The sequence below is a fragment of the Sminthopsis crassicaudata genome, chromosome 3 (genome assembly GCF_048593235.1).
Source record: "Sminthopsis crassicaudata isolate SCR6 chromosome 3, ASM4859323v1, whole genome shotgun sequence".
NCBI lineage: Eukaryota > Metazoa > Chordata > Mammalia > Dasyuromorphia > Dasyuridae > Sminthopsis > Sminthopsis crassicaudata.
Genome location: NC_133619.1, coordinates 648,844,674 through 648,865,632, shown reverse-complemented (window position 1 = coordinate 648,865,632; position 20,959 = coordinate 648,844,674). Strand labels below are relative to the sequence as shown.

At 40.1% G+C, this 20,959-nt stretch overlaps 1 protein-coding gene across 4 annotated transcripts in view; it reads right to left on the bottom strand.

The window, feature by feature from the left end:
* Positions 1-1,142: 1,142 nt before the first annotated feature.
* The window catches only part of LOC141565030 (zinc finger protein 713-like), an 87,492-nt gene continuing 67,675 nt past the window's right edge, over positions 1,143-20,959 (bottom strand). For 3 of the 4 annotated variants that reach the window (XM_074308013.1, XM_074308015.1, XM_074308014.1), the window contains exon 4: positions 1,143-3,640. In XM_074308013.1, the coding sequence (XP_074164114.1) occupies positions 1,470-3,640 (2,171 nt within the window). In that variant the 3' untranslated portion in view covers positions 1,143-1,469. Of the gene's footprint in view, positions 3,641-5,367; positions 5,495-20,959 lie in introns of all 4 variants that reach the window. The other variant, XM_074308017.1, reaches the window with a different exon arrangement.

Below are 20,959 nucleotides of genomic sequence, written 5' to 3'. Positions count from 1 at the left end.
AAACTTTGCCTCTAGAGCTGCAGGTCATCTAAACTCACATTTTGTTTTGAGACACCTCGCCATAACCCAAATATACTTTTGGGGTCCTAAACTCCATCTCCCCAATATATGGTGACAGAACACCATCACATTTGGCCTGGTGCCCTATCCACTGCTCCAACTAGCTGCCCTCATCACAACTTGACTTTTATAGAAATGTTTTGCATGTCACTTGTAATTTCTTCATTGTGGGTGAGAATAAGGGAGAGAACCTAGAACTCAAAAATCTGAAAAACAAATGTAAAAAATTAGGTCTGGATGTAACTGAGGCAAAGTATAAAATAAATAAATTATTAAAAAAAAAAAAAAAAAAAAAAACCAGAAGCCAAAATGCCTCAAAATTCTTAATGCTTTAAGGAAAGACAGAATGAAAAAGATCAAACTCAGTGTAAGTTCCATGAATCCAAAATTTAAAGGTTTGAATGCTGAGAAAGGTAAAGAAGAGAAAATGAAAAACCTTTTCAAGGAAATGGCATAGAAAATGAAATAAAGCATTTTAAAAATGGGAAACAGGGGACAGCTAGGTGATGCAGTCCTTAGAGTAGATAAGCAATAAGACTTGAGTTCATATCTGGCCTCAGACACTTAATACTTCCTAATTGGGCAATTCACTTAACCCCCATTTCTTTAGTAAAAAAAAAAAATAATAGTAAAGGGGATTCTATATCAATTTTGCATGAATGACACTGTGGAAAAAAAAAAAAAACATGAGAAAGATGCCAGAGATTACAATAGAAAAGATTTATGCCATCTCCTAAATAAAAATTGCTCAAGAAAATATTTGAGATAAATATATTTTGGGATTAGACAGTCCTGGAATTTTGCATCAATTATTAACACTTATAATGGGAAGATTTGCTTTTTTTGTCATTCTCTATTTCAGGTAGGTGAAAAATGTACAAGGATTTTTTTTTTCTATAAAAATATTTATTTTTAAAATAAAAGTGTTAGGTAAAATCTACAAGTGTAGATAAGACAACTCTTGATTCAAGATCTAGATTTGAAAGATAGAGAATGTCATGAAAATAATTTTGTGATTTCTTGTAATAATTTTTGTAAAATTATCTTCAACACTGGTGAAACTGACAGAAGGAAAACATCAATATCTGATTTTTTTTTAATTTTGAAATTCATACAAATGAAATCAAATTTACATTCTAAATTTACAGAAAACAGAAAAATATGTCAAGAAACAAATCTGCAAAGCCTGAATTTCTTTTTTGAGTTGCAATAAATTTAATAAAATATTTTTCAAGGCTTTCTCAGTCCTTCTGTTCTATTCCATGTTTCATTACTGTAATAATGCCATCTTTATTATTTTAGATTAGAGGATCAAGGGAGGAACAATCCTATGGAACTAACCCTAAGCCACTGCTAATCTCTCCTATCCAAAAGAGAGGGAAAAAAAAAAAAAAAAAAAAGAACAACAATCAGCAAAAAAAAAGTTTCACTGCAGTGTGGACTCTGTGATGTCTAGCAAGATGGGAGTTGGATATAAAGGCCTTACCACATTGATTACATTTAAAGGGTTTCTCTCCTGTGTGGATTCTCTGATGTACAGCAAGATGGGAACTCTGTATGAAAGTCTTTCCACATTGATTACATTTAAAAGGTTTCTCTCCAGTGTGGATTCTCTCATGATTAGCAAGATTGAAGCTGGATGTAAAACCCTTTCCACACTGATTACATTTAAAAGGATTCTCTCCAGTGTGAATTCTCTGATGTGCAGCAAGTTTGAAGCTAAATGTAAACGCTTTTTCACATTGATTACATTTAAAAGGTTTCTCTCCAGTGTGGATTCTCTGATGTCTAACAAGAGCAGAACTAGATTTGAAAGTCTTTACACATTGATTACATTTAAAAGGTTTCTCTCCTGTGTGGATTCTCTGATGTTCAGTAAGAGAGGTACTCAGTGTGAAAGCCTTTCCACATTGATTACATTTAAAAGGTTTTTCTCCTGTGTGGATTCTCTGATGTCTAGCAAGATTAAAGGAGAATCTGAAAGCCCTTCCACACTGATTACATTTAAAAGGTTTCTCTCCAGTGTGGATTCTCTGATGTCTAGTAAGAATGGTACTGCATGTGAAAGTCTTTCCACATTGATTACATTTAAAATGTTTCTCTTCAGTGTGGATTCTCTGATGTCTAACAAGAGCAGAACTAGATTTGAAAGTCTTTACACATTGATTACATTTAAAAGGTTTCTCTCCAGTGTGGATTATCTGATGTGCAGCAAGAGAGGTACTCTGTGTGAAAGCCTTTCCACATTGATTACATTTAAAAGGTTTTTCTCCTGTGTGGATTCTCTGATGTCTAGCAAGATTGGAACTCTGTACGAAAGCCTTTCCACAGTAATTACATTTAAAAGGTTTCTCTCCAGTGTGGATTCTCTGATGTCTAGCAAGAATGGTACTGCATGTGAAAGTCTTTCCACACTGATTACATTTAAAATGTTTCTCTTCAGTGTGTATTTTCTGATGTGTAGCAAGATTAGAGGAGAATCTGAAAGCCCTTCCACACTGATTACATTTAAAATGTTTCTCTTCAGTGTGTATTCTCTGATGTGTAGCAAGATTAGAGGAGAATCTGAAAGCCCTTCCACATTGATTACATTTAAAAGGTTTCTCTCCAGTGTGGATTCTCTGATGTCTAGCAAGACTGGTACTGCATGTGAAAGTCTTTCCACACTGATTACATTTAAAAGGTTTCTCTCCACTGTGGATTCTCTGATGTCTAGCAAGACTGGTACTGCATGTGAAAGTCTTTCCACATTGATTACATTTAAAAGGTTTCTCTCCAGTATGGGTTTTCTCATGTTTTGCTAGACTGGAAATATCTGTAAAAGTGTTTCCACACTGATTGCATATGTAAGGCTTTTCACACTGAAGACTTATATAAGGCTTCTCTCTAAGGTGGATTCTCTGATGGTTAAGGAGGAATGATCTGTAATAGAAAGCGCTCTCACATTCAGTACATTTATGAGTCTCCCTTGCAGTATGAGCCTTCTGAGAGCTAGCAAGAGCTGGATTCCAACCATAGGCTTTCCCACACTGATCACATCCAGAACTTTTAATTCCAGGATAGTAAGGAAGAGATGGGTAATAGGATGAGGATACCTCACATACATTATGTTCCTCAGGTTCTTTTCCAATATGAATTTGCTGATGAGTAAGGACATTAGAGTTCTGACTAAGAGACTTCTCACTTTCATTATTAATGGAAAGCATTTCTTCAATATTACTTTTCTGATGGCCAGTGAGGTCTGAACTGCACTTTAGAGTGATATCCCATTGATTACCTGGAACCAACTGCTCTACCACTTCAGTGAAGCATTTCTTGTATTCACTACCTTGAAGGTAATCACTTCCTGACTTCATTTTCTTACAGTGATTTAGAATAGAAGTCCATCTGAATCTCATTCCAATTTCATACGGTTCACAATCACTCTTTGGATATTTATCTTCTTTCAGAATAAAATCATGCAATTCCTTCAAATTGAAGTCAAAGGGACCATCATCCATGAATCTTTGCAGGTCATGTTCTTCCACAAAAATTCCCAGCTTTTTACTCATCTCATTTATTGTGAACCCAGTTTCTACATCTGAAGAAGACAAACATATAGACAAAAAGACATACACACAAGTATAAACACAAATAGTAATGTAACATAAGAATCACTGCAGTTTGTCATGAAAATAAATATACAAAACATCATAGGTATACTCACTGCAAGCAATGGGTTTTAATAACCCAAGTCATTTTTAAGAAAAGACAGATTGGAGGCAGCTAGGTATTGCAATGGATAAAGCACCAGCTCTGAAATCAAGAGGACCTGAGTTCAAATCTGGCCTCAGACACTTAAACTTCCTAGTTTTGGGACCCTAGGCAACTCATTTAACCCCAATTGCCTCAGCAAAAATGATAATAATAAAAGAGGTAGATAATATGTGAGACATGAATCTCAAAGTACTGGACCAATCAGAGAATTATCCTCTCTCAGTGAAATTTACACTATCAGCAAAGGCAGACACTCAATACCAAGATGACTACCAAATACTTAATGAAAGTAGATTAGAATCTTCTTTGTGCTGGAATAATTTTTCCTAAATAGAGAGAAAACTCAGCCAGCACACAATTGAAAATTATAGAGCAGTTAAGGAGTAGACTGCTTTTTGAGATCTGTTGGATAGTACCACATTTACTCATCTGCAAAAAAAGTTAACATCCAAATGAGTCTGATGAAAATAATGGCGAAATTCAGAAGGCATTCAATGAAAAATGAAAACTCTACAAGATTTACAAGATTACTTTAGATTACCCATCTCTAGGAAGGCAGTGTTTAACTCTCCTAAAAGTATAAGCAAAGTTTAGAGACATGTGGTTTTTTTGGCCCAGTAAATAAAGACGGATAAAGTTCGTTTTTATTTGTTTCTTTTTCCTTAATAGTGTATATGGAAGTCAAAGGCCATATATATTTTTGTAACTCTTTTTTCATACATCCATATTGTTCTCTAAATTGAGTGGATCAGTTCATAATTTCAGCAACAATATATTAGTGTCCCTAACATATTAAAATAATATTTTTGATTTGCATGTCCCTAATCAATAATAATTTAGAATATTTTCTCATAAGGTGGTAAAAAGTTTTAATTTCTTCATCAGAAGCGACCTATTCCTATCCCTTTGAGTATTGAGAGGTGAGCTCTTCATCTGAGAAGTTTTGTCTAGAAGGGGCCCTTTCTGTTTCTCTTTCCATTGCCTGCTCCTGCCCCTCTCTGAGCCAGAGGTGAAAGAATAGGAGGCTGAGAGCCCAGGCCAATGCAGTTGCCCCTGGAGCTTGCTCTTGGCTAACTTAGCAGAGTCTGCCTAGAGGGCATAGCCTTTTATCTGAGTCAAATCTGTCTAGGTAGATGAGGTCCCTCCCAAGATCCTATAAAGGAAAACTTCTGGAATTTTATTCACTTTTGCTGCTCAAAATGAATTGTGAGGCATTTATTTTTTGTTTTAGGCGAGATGGTTAGGGAGCTAAGTATGTCCTGTTCTATTGTGACATCTTACTAGAACCCTCTCCCATTCTTTTAAGCCCATTTTCATGGAGTTTATCTAAAAAATGTGGTGATAAGATCAGTTACCAGACTGAGGGTTAATTATGTAACTCAAAAAAGTGCAGCCAACACGATAATGGATACAGACTCGGTGTCCTCAGATGACAGAACACTCAATCCGGTTTCTGGGATGCAGCACAGTGGGGATCCCTTCTGCGCTGTTTGTGCGCATTTTGAACTGAGAATGAACAAACACCAAAAAAAGAGAGGAAATGGTCCTTACCCAGGGATAGCAGGTTCTGGACATTCTCCAGTGTGACCTCCCAGTACAGCTCCTTCTGAGAAGGGTTCAGGATCTCCCACTCCTCCTCAGTGAAGTCCACCATCACATCCTTGAAGGTCACCAACTCCTAAACCATCAAAAGTCACTTGATTTAGTGCTGAAAGGGACTCCAGAATCCATCTAGCCCAAACCTCATGAAGATAGAGCAGAACTGGGAAATGAGTGTAAACTGTGAGCATTTTTTGTTTGTTTGTTTGTTTTTCTTCCCAGATTATTTTTAACCTTCTGAATACAATCCTTCCTTTGCAACAACAACAACAAAATTCGGTTCTGCACATATATATTGTGCCTAGGATATACTGTAAGATATTTAACATGTATGGGAATGCCTGCCATCTAGGGGAGGGGGTAGAGGGAAGGAGGGGGAAGATTTGGAACAGAAGGGAGTACAATGGATAATGTTGTAAAAAAAAAAAAAAAAAAAAAAATTGCCTATGCTTATGTACTGTCAAAAAAAAAAAAAGTTATAATTATAAAAATAATAAAAAAAATTTTTTAAAAAGATAGAGCAGGAAGTTAAAGCAGAAATGGGATTTGCCTCATATCTATTAGATTAACTAATAAGATAAAAAATGATCAGTGTTGGAAAGAATGTGGGAATACTGGGCCACTAGGGCACTGCTGAGGAAATGTGAAGTGATCCAAGGCTTCGAAGAGCAACTTGGAACAATGCACAATGGGCAACCAAACTCTGCAGATCTTTGGATCACGTAAAGCACCACTAGGTCTGTAATGTTCCAAAGTGATCCTAAACAGAGGGAAAGGGCCTACATGTGCAAAAATAGGCACAGCAAACCTTTCCTGGGGGCTGTGGCAACTGAGGAAATTCCCATCAATTGGGGGAATGGCTGAACAAGCTATGGCATATGAATATAACGAAATAGTATTGTAAAATGAGAAATGATGAACAGGCAGATTTCAGAAAGAACAGAAAAACCAAACTAATGGAAAATGAAATGACCAGAGCCAGGAAAAGATTGTATACAGAATCAGCATCAGAGGGTGATGATGAATTATGAAGGACTGTCCCTTCTCAGGAGCACAAGGATCTAAGGCAAATTCAAATGACTCAAGAAGGTAAAGGCTTTGCACACCCTAACTGAAGAAGCGATGGCTCTGAAAGTGATTGAAGAATATAGCTTTTAGTTACTTTATTCTTTTTTTTTTTCTCTTTTGATGTATCATTTTTCACAACTTAGATCAATGGGGATGTCAGTTTTAAATGATAGCATGGATAGATACCTATATCAAGTTGCCCACCATTTTGTTAGGAAAGGAGCGAAAGGATGGTGAAAAATGTACAACTCCAAATCTTATAAACATGAACGCTCCAATTGATCATGACATGAAATTGAAAAGAATTTAAAACAAACAAGCAAATGTACCTTTTTGTATCTGGGTCGTCACTTCTTTTAAAACTCCTATGAGACCCAAGAGATCCAACCGAAAGCACAGGTCAGGACAAGGAGGAGAGACGGTGTCTGGTGACATCTGAGGAAATGTAACCCCCTATTGATGGAGTCTGCCCCACCCCAGGGGATAAATAAAGCACAGTTTACTCTCTGGCTGGTCCCTGAGCTCCCTGACTCTGGCTTTCCCTACCAAGGACCCTGACCACTCCCACCACAGGATCAATGAGATGATCTTTATGTGGCTCCTGGCACATGGCAGACACCACGACACCCAGCCCAGCGTCCTCACACCTTCGTCTTCCTCTCTGCCCCAGGGACAGTGGCCTCCTGGCTTAACCAGGACCCTCTGTCCCCTGCCCTGGACTTTTTTCAATGGCTTTCTCCTGTTTGCAATGACCTTCTCCCTCACCTCCTGGTTTCCTTCACATCTCAGCTAAAATCTCCCTTTCTGAAAACAAGGTTTTCCTGGTCCCCCAAATTTCTGAACCTTCCTTCTGAGAGTAGCTCCCATCTACACTGTCCAGCACAAGTGTGGACAGGCTCATGAGATGTTTTCTCCTCTGGGAGCTCTTTGAGGGCAAATCTGATTTTTCTTTACCTCTCTCTGCATCCTCAGTGGTTAGCACAGAGCTTGGCCCAAAGGAGCTACTTTCTGAACATTTATTGACATGATGTAAGACCTGGTAAAAAGAAAGGGACTCGGAGAGCCCTGGGAGCCACGGGGTGCCCTGAGAGACAGGAAATGGGCAGTGCCAGGAGGGCAATTCCTGCTCTGCTGCTATCTCTGCCAGGGACCTCCTCCCTCTGACAGGAGGAAGCTTCATGGGCTGTCCTTGACTCCCCCTAGGCTGATGCTGCTCAGCTCTGGGGAGGGACTTCACTCTGGTTCTGGCTGCCTGAGGCCATCTCTCTGTTTTCAGGCTTGGGTCCTGTGGCTGCTGGGCGGTGGAGAGAAAAGGAACTCAGAGAGGGGGGACTGGGTGTGAGCCTTCCTTTCTGGACCTGGATTCTGATCCCCCAGAAGGAGACAGAGAGCTTTCAGGATTGGGACAATCAGTGGGCCTGCCCCACCCTCAGGGGAGAGACTCCATCCCAGGAGGGAGTAGGGAGGGTCTCCTCAGAACCAGGCTGGATAAAGGACTTTTCTAAGGAGGGCTAAGGTATAGAGAGATGGGGCAGAATCCCAAGGTGGAAGACTGGAGCTGATAACTTACTGCCCCCCAGGGTCAGGGACCCCCATGTGGCATCCATACTGTGGGGGAGGTGGGAGGTCAGGCAGCTGTGCCCCTCAGTGGAGAAGATATCCCAGGACTTTTGGGAGGAGATCCTGAGCCTGAGCCTGGAGGGAGACCAGCTCCTATCAATATGAAGGACACTGAACAAGAGGTCAGAGGGGAAAGATGAGCTCAAAGGGAAGGGCAGGTAGCAGGAGAGGGGTGAGGTGAGGAGGGGCCCTGGGTGAGACCTACCTGGGACGTGCAGGTGCAGAGACGGCTCCCAGAAGGTGGAAATATCTCCACTATGAGAGGAGGCAGAGATCTCAGAGATCTCAGCTCAGAGAGACAAAGAGATCTCAGAGAGAAGGAGGAGAGAAGGAGGCAGAGAAATCTCAGCTCAGAGAGATCTCAGAGAAGGAGTTGGAGAGATTTCTGTTTCCGGTGATTCTGCTTATGGCCAAGGGGCTATGGGTGGGTCCTCCCAATCCCAGGAGCCCCGCCCACTGCAACCCCGCCCTCCCCATCCCAGGATTCCAGTCTTCCCAAAAGGACTCAGAGTATACCTGCCCCTCACCCCATCACACAGAGCTCCCCTCCCCCACTGGTGCATCTCTGAGTTGGGGGGGGGAAGGAAGTCTGCCTTCTAGGGGCCTCAGGGGGGAGGGGAATGGGAGGGATGTAGGAGGGAGGGTGTGTGACTAAGAATGTAGTTGTGGGGTGGGGGGAAAGCTGGGAGCCCAAGAGATCCTGCTGAGGAGGGAAAATGAGGGAGAGGGGAGTAGAGATGGGGAAATGGAGTCCTGAGTGATGGGATAAGGGGCAGTTATAATCTGAGTCCTTTTGGGAAGACTGGGATGGGGAGGGGTCATTCCCAAGAGACGGAGCAGGCAGGGCCCCTGGGATTAGTAGGACTCACCCATATCCCCTTGGCCATAAGCAGAATCACAGGGAACAGAGATCTCTCCATCTCCTCTCTGAGATCTCTCTGCCTTTGTCTCTCTGAGGGGAGATCTCTTTGCCTCCTTCTCTTTGGGCTGAGATCTCTGCCTCCTTTTCTCAGCTGACATCTCTGTACCTCCATCTCCTTCTAAGCTCTCTACCTCTATCTCTCTGAGCTGAGATCTCTCTGCTTCCATCTCCCTTTCTCTGACCTGAGATCTCTCTGCCCCCCTCTCTTTGACATCTCTCTATTTCCATCTCTCTGAGATCTCTCTGCCTCCTGTCTCTGAGCTGAGATCTCTGTCTCCTCTCATAATTGAGATTTCTCTGCCTTCGGGGAGCTGTCTCTGCACCTGCAGATCCCACGTAGGTCTAACCCAGGGCCCCTCCTCCCCTCCCCCACTCTTGCTAGCTGCCCTTCCCATTGGGCTCATCTTCCCTCTCTGACCCCTTGTCCAGTGTCCTTCATATTGGCAGGAGCTGGCCTCCCTCCAAGTTCAGGCTCAGTCTCCTCCCAAAGGTCCTGGGACGTCTTTTCACCAAGGGTCACAGCTCCCTGATCACCCACCTCCCCTTAGTATCAGATGAAGGGAGAGCTGTGGGTCAAGGGTCACTGAGGTGGCTCCTGCTCTTATCCTTGGGGGGAGGGCATGAGATCACAGGAAGGACTTAGGGAGGGAGACAGGTCCTCTTCCTGCTCAGACCTAGCTCATTTCCAGGCCTGACCCTCCCTGCTCCCTCAGGAGGTAGAGTCTCTCCCTGAGGGTTGGGAAGGGCCATTGATTGTCCTAGCCCAGAGAGCTCTCTCTCTCTCTTTCTGGGCAGGTCAGCTTCCAGCCTGGGCAGAGAAGCCTCAGACCCCATCCTCCCTCTCTGGTGTCCCTATCCCTCCCCAGCCCAGCTGGCAGAGGACCCAAGATCCAGAAGCAGAGACATGGCCCCTAATAACCGGAGCCCCTCGTCTCAACTGAGCGCAATTCCTCCAAAGCGCTGCGCAGCATCAGCCCAGGGGGCTTTTAAGAGAGCCCAGGAAGCTTCTTCCTGTCAGAGTTAGGGGGTCCCTGGCAGCAGGGTATAGTGTTCTGGTTGCTTTTCTGGAGGTCTCTGGACCAGCCTTTATTTCAGTTGAGTAATCACCACCAGTATAGCCAGGTGTGAAAATCCAAAATCTTTTTTATCTCCTTCAAAGTCTTATCTCCTTGTCTGGGGAATAAGAGAGCGCTTTAGAAGGTTTGAAATGGATAATTTCCAATACATTTAGTTAAAAAAGTTTTGTACAACAAAATCCACTTTAGCCACAATAACACACACACACACAAACACACAAAAGCAAGCATTTGGGAACACATTTTTATACACAATTTCTAAGATAAAGATTCCATACTGCCAACACATAAAGAAATTTGTCAAATGTATAAGAATATGAATCAATCTCTAATTGATAAAAACTCAAAAGATAGGAACAGGTAGAGTATGAAAAGTCAAAACTATTTACAGCCATATGAAAAAATATACTAATTCATTATTGATTAGGGAAATGCTACTTAAAAACACCACTTTGATAGCATTTTGGGGATATTAATTTTTTTTTTTTTTTGCTGAAATTATGAACAGATCCACTCAAATTGGAGAACAATGTGGAATTACGACCAAAATGTGTACTCTTAGTCCCAAAAATATCACTAGAACTTTTGCTTTGCAAAATAATTAGGGGAAAAAGAAAGAAATTTATATGTTTTCAAAGATTAATTACAACTCTTTTTGATGACAGAGCTGGAAATTGTGGAGATGACTTCAATTCATGAAAGACTAAAAATGGATGGAGTACAATGTAAGATCAGTAATTAATAGCTTCAGCAGTTGTTGATGATGGGCTGTGGAGAACACAATGAAACTGTTTAGCCTTTTTCTTCCAGGGTCTTGTCCTTATCACTAATCTATGTAATTCAATCAACACTGGGGAGTGAGGTAGATTTTTGGTCCATAAATAGTCTTCAATGCATCATAAAAGAGCTTTAGATTGTTATACTCAATAGAAAAATGAACCTTATGCAACTGCTTTCTTTTACTGGGCCACAAATCTGACCTGTCTGTAACCTTTGATTATACTTTTGGTTAGTTAAACACTGCCTTCTTACAGAAGGGTGATCTAAATTACTTGTAATTTTATAAATCTTGTAGAGTTCCCATTTTTCATTTAGTACCTACTGAATTTCCCCATTATTTTCAACCAAACAATTTGGATGTTTACCGTTTTTGCCCAGAAGACTAAATGTGGTACTACCCAACAAATCTCTGGAAGCTGTCTCATCCTTATCTGCTTTACAATTTTCCCCCTAAATTAGCAAAGATTATTGCAGCACAAAGAAATTCTAATCTACTGGCATTAAATATTTGGTACTCATCTTGGCCTTTGGCCCCTGCTTTTGCTGAATATGTATATTTAGTTGGGAGAGGATAAGTCTGTGATTGATTCAGCACTTTGAGATGCAGGTCTCCTTTGTCACTCTCATATATTCTTTCTCTTCTTAAAAATGACTTGGTGTATTAAATAACAATTTTTTGCTCTAAGAGTACACTTACAAAGTTTTGTATATTTAGAATGGTGATAAGCTGCATGAATCTTTTTTTCTCTCTCTCCCCTTCTTTTTTTTTTTATTAATTTTTATAATTATAACATTTTCTTTCATAGGTAATTTTTTTTTTTACAACATTATCCGTTGTACTCCCTTCTGTTCCAAAATTTTCCCCTCCTTCCCTCCACCCCCTCTTCTAGATGGCAGGCATTCCCATACATATTAAATATTTTATAGTGTATCCTACGTACAATATATATGTGCAGAACCGAATTTTGTTGTTGTTGTTGCAAAGGAAGAATTGTATTCGGAAGCTAAAAATAATCTGGGAAGAAAAACAAAACAAAACAATGCTCACAGTTTATACTCATTTCCCAGTGTTCCTTTTCTGGATGTAGCTGATTCTGTCCATCATTGATCAATTGGAATTGGATTAGCTCTTCTCTATGTTGAAGATATCCACTTCCATCAGATACAGTATCATTGTTGACGTGTATAATGATCTTCTGGTTCTGCTCATTTCACTCAGCATCAGTTGATGTAAGTCTCTCCAAGCCTCTCTGTATTCATCCTGGTCATTTCTTACAGAGCAATAATATTCCATAACATTCATATACCATAATTTACCCAACCATTCTCCAATGGATGGGCATTCATTCATTTTCCAGTTTCTAGCCACTACAAAAAGGGCTGCCACAAACATTTTGGCACACACAGGTCCCTTTCCCTTCTTTAGTATTTCCTTGGGATATAAGCCCAGGAGTAAGCTGCATGAATCTGAAGTAACATTGCTATTTGTATTTATTATGTTTATTTCTTTTTCTGCATATGTTTATTTGTCGTCTTCAGTTGCAGAAACTGGGTTCAAAGAAAATGAGATCAGTAAAAAGCTGCAAATTTTTGTGGAAGAACATGACCTGGAAAGATTTATGAATGATGGTCCCAGTGACTTCAGTTTGAGAGGAATGCATTGTTAGGATTCTTACAAGAATCTCCTGAGGAGATACGGATTAAATCTAGTTTAGCATTGATTTAATCCTACAACAAATAATGGTTTCCTAGTGATATAATGATGGGTGTATACTCAGTGTACAGCATATAAGCAAGAAGCTTTCAGGGCCAGACACAAAAGTCCACTAGAATCTTTGAGTCTCAGCCAGGATTCAGTCAGAGATTCATAAACCAGAGAAGGCAAGCCCTCTCAGAAACAAGGAGAGAGATAGGCCTCCAGAAAGCTAACTGGGCCCAAGGAAGGAGACAAGACTTGGAAAGACACAATAAAGAAATTGGACTTTAATACCTGGGTGCATTTGGGGTGATTACTTAGAACTGAAACTAAACCCCCCAAGAAACCTGCTCCCAGAGAACATTATATTTTAGAGAAGAATATTACATTTCAGGGGCAGCTAGGTGGCGCAGTGGATAGAGCACCAGCCCTGAATTCAGGAGGACCCGAGTTCAAATCTGGTCTCAGACACTTAACACTTCCTAGCTGTGTGACCCTGGGCAAATCACTTAACCCCAGCCTCAGAAAAAAAACAAGACAAAACAAAAAAAACAATGCGTAATTTTAATCCAAAGAGTGATTGTGAATTGGATGAAATTAAAACGAGATTCATATGGTCTTTTATCCTAAGTTATTCTAAGAAAATGACCTCAGGAACTGATTCTCTTCAGGATAGTTAATACAAAAAATGCTTCACTGAAGAGGTAGAGACAATGATTCCAGGTAATCAATGGGATATAGTTGTGAAGTGGAGTTCAGAACTTAATGGCCAGCAGAAAAATGATAATGAAGAAATGCTTTCAGTAAGAAATAAAGATGAGAAGGCCTTCAGTCAGAACTCTAATTTCATTACTCATCAGCACATGCATATTGGAAAAGAACTTGACGAACATAATTTTTGTGAAACAACCTCATCCTGTCACTCATCTCTTCCTTACCATCCCAGAAATAAAAGATATTGATATTACCAGTGTTGGAAAGCCTTTGCTTGGAATACAGATTTTGCTAGTCCTCAGAAGGATCATACTAGAGAGATGTCTCATAAATTTACTGACTGTGAGAGAGCTTTCTATTATAGGTCATTCCTGCTTGACCATCAGAGAAATCACCCTACAGAGAAGCCATATTTGTGTCTTCAATTTGGAAAGGCTTTCATATTCCCCTCCATTCTTGCTGCACATCAAAGAATCCACAAAGGTGAGACAGATTTTGAATGTAACCATATGGGAAAGACTTTCAGAGACCTCTTATCTTATAAGACATCAAATATCAATGAAACCAGTGTGAAAAAGCTTTTAAATACCAGCTTAGTCTTTCTGTACATCAAAAAATCCACAATGCAGAGAAATTAATGTGTGAAAGTAATCAACGCAGAAAAGATTTCACAGAGCTCCAAACTTGCTGAGAAGAAAGCATGTGAATGTAATCAATGTGAAAAGGCTTTCAGAGATAATTACAATCTTGAAGAACATCAGAGAATCTACACTGGAGAGATAACTTTTATATATAATCACTGTGAAAAGGTTTTTCTATCTAGCTTCCATCTTGCTGGACTTCAGAAAATCCACACTGGAGAAAAACCTTATGAATATATCATGCTGGTGATGTCCTCAAGCAATAATTATCTTATTTCTCACCTCAGAATTCATATTAGATAGAAACTTGATCATGGTCATGAACAAGAAAAGACACTTGAAATGGAATTCAGAGCTTCTGCACCATTAGAGTAATCCACTTGAGGAGCTGTTTCCTTTGGCCCCAGAGTGGGAAGGCTTTCAGTTCAAGATCATCACTTACCTTCTCTCAGAGGATTCATTGTGCAGAGAAGTCTTAGCAATGTGCTGCTCATGGGTTTCTGTTTTCTCTGCAAGAGCAGGATTAGTAGACAACCTTATTCCTACCTGAATGAAGATAAGTAAAGGCAATGCTTGTGGAAAGGGCTTCTCCTAGATCTCATACTTGACTGTCCTCTGGAGAAATCATGCTGGAGATAAATCTTAGAGATCTAATTATCAAGGGAACACCTCCCTCTGCAGCACAGATCTCAGTAGACCTTCAAACAAAAGAGATCTTTTGAAACATGCCAAATTCCATCCTGTGCATACAACTCTATAAATGTGTTGAAGTGAGGACCAATTGAAACCCTTATTTTTCTCATCACTCCTTGATGGTGCTTGGTATTCAGAGACTCTCATTTCTTCAGCCGTTCCCCAATCAGTTGGTCTGAGCTTTGTTTCCTGTTGTTCATTGGTGCGATGGTCCCGTCTAGCTCCTCTGAAGGACTCAGAATAAGTCCTTGTCAAGATAAGCAAAAGTCCTTGCCCCACGTTGTGGATGCCAATATATAATGTGCTGTTGTCTCCAGAAACTGCCGAGAGCGGCTCCAACTCTGACCTAGAGTTGCGACTCTTTCTCTCCTTCCAGGCCTTAGCAAAGTTTTGTCGTTTCCAAAGACTGCCAATCAATCTCTGGTCTAGAGGAGAGACTTCTTCCTCTAGAGAACCACCTTAAGTCTGGCCCAGACAAGACTCTCCATCTTTGGAGTGCCACCCTCTTTTATTTTCCCAGAGAATGGGTGTGGGATAATGCCAGGGCTTCTGGGAAAAATTACTTCAACCATGAACTTGCTCCTCCTAAGCATGCAAGCTCCTCCCCAGGAGTTCACAAGTAAAACTCCCAGTAAAGGCCGGAACTAGAGAATTGTTAAGTACCGACTTAGCACTTTTAGTAAGAACCTAATATCTCATTATCTCATTAGCACTTAGTAAGAACCTAACACATTGGCACAAAAAATCCTTGTTTAAATGTTCTGGTAACTGTTGGACATTAGTTTATGTAATACTTTCTTTAAGCAACTAGGTGATTTGTGCTTGGTTGCTATCCTTGGTCTTTGACAAGGACCAAAATGATCTCATTGTGTTAACAGTGAAGTTGCTGTATGTCCCATGATGGCTGATCAGACCAATACAAGCTCTGAATGCTCTGCCACAAATCACACAAATAGTCTCCATGAACATCAGGGGGGCTTCTCTATCTTTGCACGTCTTGCATTTCTTCTGCACTAATTCAATTCTGCTTTGCTCATATGGCACAACACCTTCTCTAACGAGGACACATTGAATGAAGTGCTCTTCTTGGAATCATAAGACTTGAATTCCAGTTGAGTTTTTGGCACTTCCTAGCTGTATATCCTTGGACAAATCATGGAACCCAATCCTGCCCGAGTTTCTCCACCAGGATATTGGGATAATAATGGAATCTATCTTCAAGGATAGAAAAAATGTTAAGTCGAACAATATTTGGGAAAGATTTTATAAACCTTAAATTACTATAGTTATGCTATCTATTTATATGATTGTTGGTTCTTGTATCACTAATCTCAAAGTAAAGTCAGGTGGCTAAACCAGATGGACATTTGAGTCCCTTTTCTTTTCATTCAAATTGATATTCAGAACAGAGAGATTAGGACACTGGGTTTTGCCAAAGAGTTCTTCTAGATTCTGAAGTCCAGAATCTCCACCTTTCTCCTCCTCCTGCAGCCACCAAGTGAAGTCTGGCCTCTCTCACCCCACCCAATAATCCTTGCTTAAGATTATCTTAATACCAAACACTGACTAAGCACCAAATAGTGAAAAGAGCCATTTATCCAAAACATATGCTAATACAGTCATTGTCTCCCATGGAATAGGTAATTAACCTTAAGTGCTGGGGTGTTTAATTCAAGTACACCTTTTCATAGTTTCAGCCTTTTACAATTCAAGCTTTTTATTTTTGCACTCATGGCACAAATAGTGGGGTAGATCTTTTTCATTCTCTGAATTCCTTAATCCACTGGGAATTTTTTAGTAATTTTTAAAAATAATTTTTAAAATAAAATTTCTTTTATTTATTTAATATTTTCTCCAGTAACATTCAAAGTTTTTTTTTAACATTTGTTTTTAAGATTTTTGAGATCTCTCCTTTATTCTCATACACAATTGCTGGAACTCTGTCTTCCCAGAAATCAGCTGGAGTCAGGATCACTAAACGTCTTTATTCTTGATCTTTTACGGTCAAGGTCAGGGGGTTAGGTCTAACAATCGCACACATATCTTCCTTCCTCAAATGCCAGGAGAGACTGACTCAGCGTCAGCGTCTCAATTCCTCTTCCTCCTCCTACTCCTCCCACACATGTCACTTCCCCCTCTTTGTCCCACCAATCAAGTCAGCACAGAACAGCTGGGGAGGGTCAACCTTCAAACAAGTTAATAGGGAACTGTCCAATTGGCAATTAGTCTCATGTGCTTCATTATCCAAGTGCATTGCTCAGTTCTAGCCCTTTTACACACAATGAAGAAACTACATGTTAAGTTATTCAAAACATTTCTATAAACGGTCAAGCTATAAAAGAAAACAGATCCCCCTGCTAATGAAAATAAAAATCATCAAGAAAAATTAAGTTAAAAATAAGAGTGAGATGAAGACAGAGTAACAGAGATTGCTTTAATCTGTATTCAGATTGCGTCATTTCTTTCTCTGGGTATGGATAGAATTTTTCATCATAATTTGTGGATTGCTAATGGGCAGAACTTGAAATAATGTGCTAATGCTTATGAATTTAGTTCATACTTTTATACTAGTCCGCACATTAGGTCACACATTCACACTTTTAGAGAGCATATGTAAAGAGGAGTTCACAAGTGTTGGCTGGAGACATTTGGAGAGAGCCTCTAAGAAAGCTAACTGGGCCCAGGAAAAGAGACAAGACTTTGAAGCAGAAAATAAAGGATCTGGACTTTAACTCCTGGCTACATTTGGGGTGATTATTGAACTGAACTGAAACTAAGGCTGCTCCCAGAAGCCTCCCAAGAAACCTGCTCCCAGAGAACTATTATATTTTAGAGAAGAGAACATTACATTTTGGCGCCTGAATGTGGGACAGCCACGATAATGATTTTAGTGGAAAAGCCTCTCTAACCCAGAAATCAGGGGTGAGCACAAGGAAACTTTGTTAAAGAACTAAAGTAGAATTTCAGCTGAAATGGGACAGATATTTAGAAAACAGCCTTCTATTTCTCTTCAAGGAAAATGTGTACAGAGCATTGTCAGGGTTATGAACAGCCAAAGTTTGATTATAATTTGGGAGCAGATCACTGAACTTTTACAAACTGTACAGTGCATATCTCCTTGGTTCTCTAGGGGAAAAGAATTGGAACTAAAGGAGTGGAAATTATTTGGAGAGCAATTATGTCAATTCTACAATAAAAATGGACCTGAATCAATTTCCAAAGATACACTTAATACATATCATTTAATACAACTGGCTTTAGGAAATTATATAAGTAATAGAATAAGGAAAAAGAAGAAAGAGCAGGACCAGGAGGTGCCAACTAAACTAGGTGAAAAGCATGAAGAATTAGATAAGAATGGAGTTAAGTATAATTCTGAGTATGGCACTTAACAAAAGGAGCATTACTCATCTCCTCCTCCCTCAATTAACCCTTTATGGGTGGAGGGAGAAAGAGGTGGAGGAGAGACTCAAACAGAATCACCTACTAAGCAGCCTATGACAAGATTACAAAAAGCACTGGTCAAGGGAAAAAACAAAGTTCAGGTTGTATCTGATTTTATAAATGCATACCCTGTGATTGAAGAGCTTGGCTCTTCAGGTCAAAAAAGGAGAAAATACACTCCTTTTGATCTGGAAAAAAATAAGGATTTGAAAAAAGGTTGCACTCTTTATGGGGCTACATCATCCTATGTTAAGATGTTACTAGATAATTTGGCTTATGAAATCCAAACCCCAAGTGATTGGAAGTCCATAGCAAAGACATGTTTATCACCTGATAAAAACTTGTGGCTTTTGGAGTATCATGAATTATGTGGGATTCAAGCCAGACACAACAGGAGTTAATGTACTAGTCACTTTTGACCAATTAGCAGGTGAAGGTCAGTATGGAGAGAATTCAGCAGAGATTAATTATCCAATAACAGTGTATGAAAAAATTGAGTAACGGAGGGAAAAAAAAAAAAACCTCTGAGAAAGAAAACAAGATGCAAGCGAATATAAAGAAAAGAATAAGAATGCTATGTTGTGGTCCATACTCAGTTTCCACATGCTCTCTCTTGGTGTATATGGCCCTCCTCATCACTGAACAATTGGAACTGGTTTGAATCATGATATTGTTGAAGAGAACCACGTCCATCAGGATTGATCATCATATACTTTTGTTGTTGCTGTGTATAATGATCTCCTGGTTCTCCTCATTTTACTCAGCATCAGTTCATGTCAGTCTCTCCAGGACTCTCCGAAGTCATCCTGATGGCTGTTTCTTATATAATAATAATATTCCATAACATTCATGCATCATAATTTATGCAACTATTCAACTAAATGGCATCCATTCATTTTCTAAGACTGAAATAAAAGCTTGAGATTCTATCCCCGGGCAAAAAGATGGAGGGGAAGCCTTCACAAAAATGGAGCAAGGTCCCAATGAACCCTTTGGGAATTTTGTGGGACATTTGCAAACAGCTATAATAAGAACCATTGGAGAAAATGCAGCTAAAGAAATGATGACCAGACATTTGGCTCAGGAAATTGCCAATGAGATTTGCAAAAGAATTATATGGGGACTACACAAAGATGCTCCTTTAGAGGAGATCATAAGACTTTGTGCTACAGTGGGCACAAATGCTTAGACTCAGACCATGCTGAACATGGGAAGGCAGAGTCACTCTTGGCAAGGAACTTCTAGAGAAACTTGTTGATGTTTTCAGTGTGGAAAACTAGGGCATTTAAAAGCTCAATGTAGATATGGAGATAGAATGAGAAGACAAGCTGAGAGAAATCCTATGTTTAAACTGCCACAAGGGCCTCTATTGGGCCTCAGAATGTAGATTGATCCAGGGAAATGAGAGGCAGGGCCCAGCTCCAAGATAGCATACAAAAGACAGGTGAGATATGATGGCTGCTGAGTTTACACCTAGAGAGTCTTTAGAAGGTCAGGACTCTGATGTGATCTATCAGCCAAAAAGCAATCAGACAGCAGAAAGGGATTACATGATCAACCAACAGAAAAGCAATCACATAGCAGAAAGGGATTATGCTTGGGGAAAATACAGGCTTTTTAACCCAACAGAAGGGCAGTGTCCAGTGCAAACAGCTCCAATGTAATTGCCAGATGATGAGAAGAGATTTAGAAAGTGGTAAATAGAAGGGACAAGATAGGTTAACTGCAGGGGAAAGGGCTTGCTTGTATTTCTTCAGATGGAGAAGGAATCACATGAGTGCCAATGAGCCGCATTTGCCTCGTCCATCAGAGAGAAACAGAAAAAGAGAAAAATCTGGAAACAAAGGGGAAGACCTAAGAACAAAATCTGCAAGAATCATTGGATTCCCTAACACAAGATAAGACTGTTGCAGGACTTGAAAATGAGCAGGAATCATTGGATTCCTTGAGATGAAAAATTATTGATAAAGAGTATTGCAGGACTTGAAAACCTGTAGGAATCATGGATTCCCTAGCACAAGATGAGACTCCTGCAAGAATTCAAAGCTTGCAGGGATTATTGGATTCCTGGCACATGAAGTAATGAACAATGGATTTACTTTTGGACTATTTCTAGGACTTATACACATGTCTAATTCCTCACATTGATTCATGTTATTTGTCACATCACTTCTAGCCTGTGTCATATTGCTATGTGCTTATGTAATTTATGTAATTATGTGTAATACCTCCCATATTGATGGATTGATGTATACCTGTTTTAAGAGTGAGCCCCTTCAGAAACCCGCTAATCTGATTTGATTTCCCCTTTGGTGTTTTCGTCTCCCTTCCTGAGAAGTCAGGGAGGGTGGGACCACCTCCTTTTTATGGTGTTTTCACTACTTTTTTGAACAGTCAGTGAAGGAGAGATCACTTTCTTCTTTGGGGTTCTCACCTCCTTGAGAAGTCAGGGAGGTCATGGGCCAGAACTTGAAACAATGTACTGATGCTTAGTAAACACCTTTAAAGGAGTTAACACATTAGTTCACACATCTGCACCTTTAGAGAGCACATATAAGGAGGAGTTCACAAGCCCACTAAGGGACAACCCCACTCATCACTTCCAGGAGATTCACAAGTCAGAAACCCACAATCCCCCTGTCAGACGCTGAGAAGATTTATTCCAACTTCCACCGTGGTGCTGGCTGGAGATATTTGGAGAGAGCTCTCGTAACCAAGCCTCTAAGAAAGCTAATACTGGGCCCAGGAAAAGAGACAAGACTTTGAAGGAGAAAATAAAGCATCTGAACTTTAAATCCTGGCCATTTGGGGTAATTATTGAAGTTTACTAAAACTAAGGCTGCTTCCAGAAGCCCCCCAAGAAACCTTCTCCTAGGAGCATTTGAGGTAT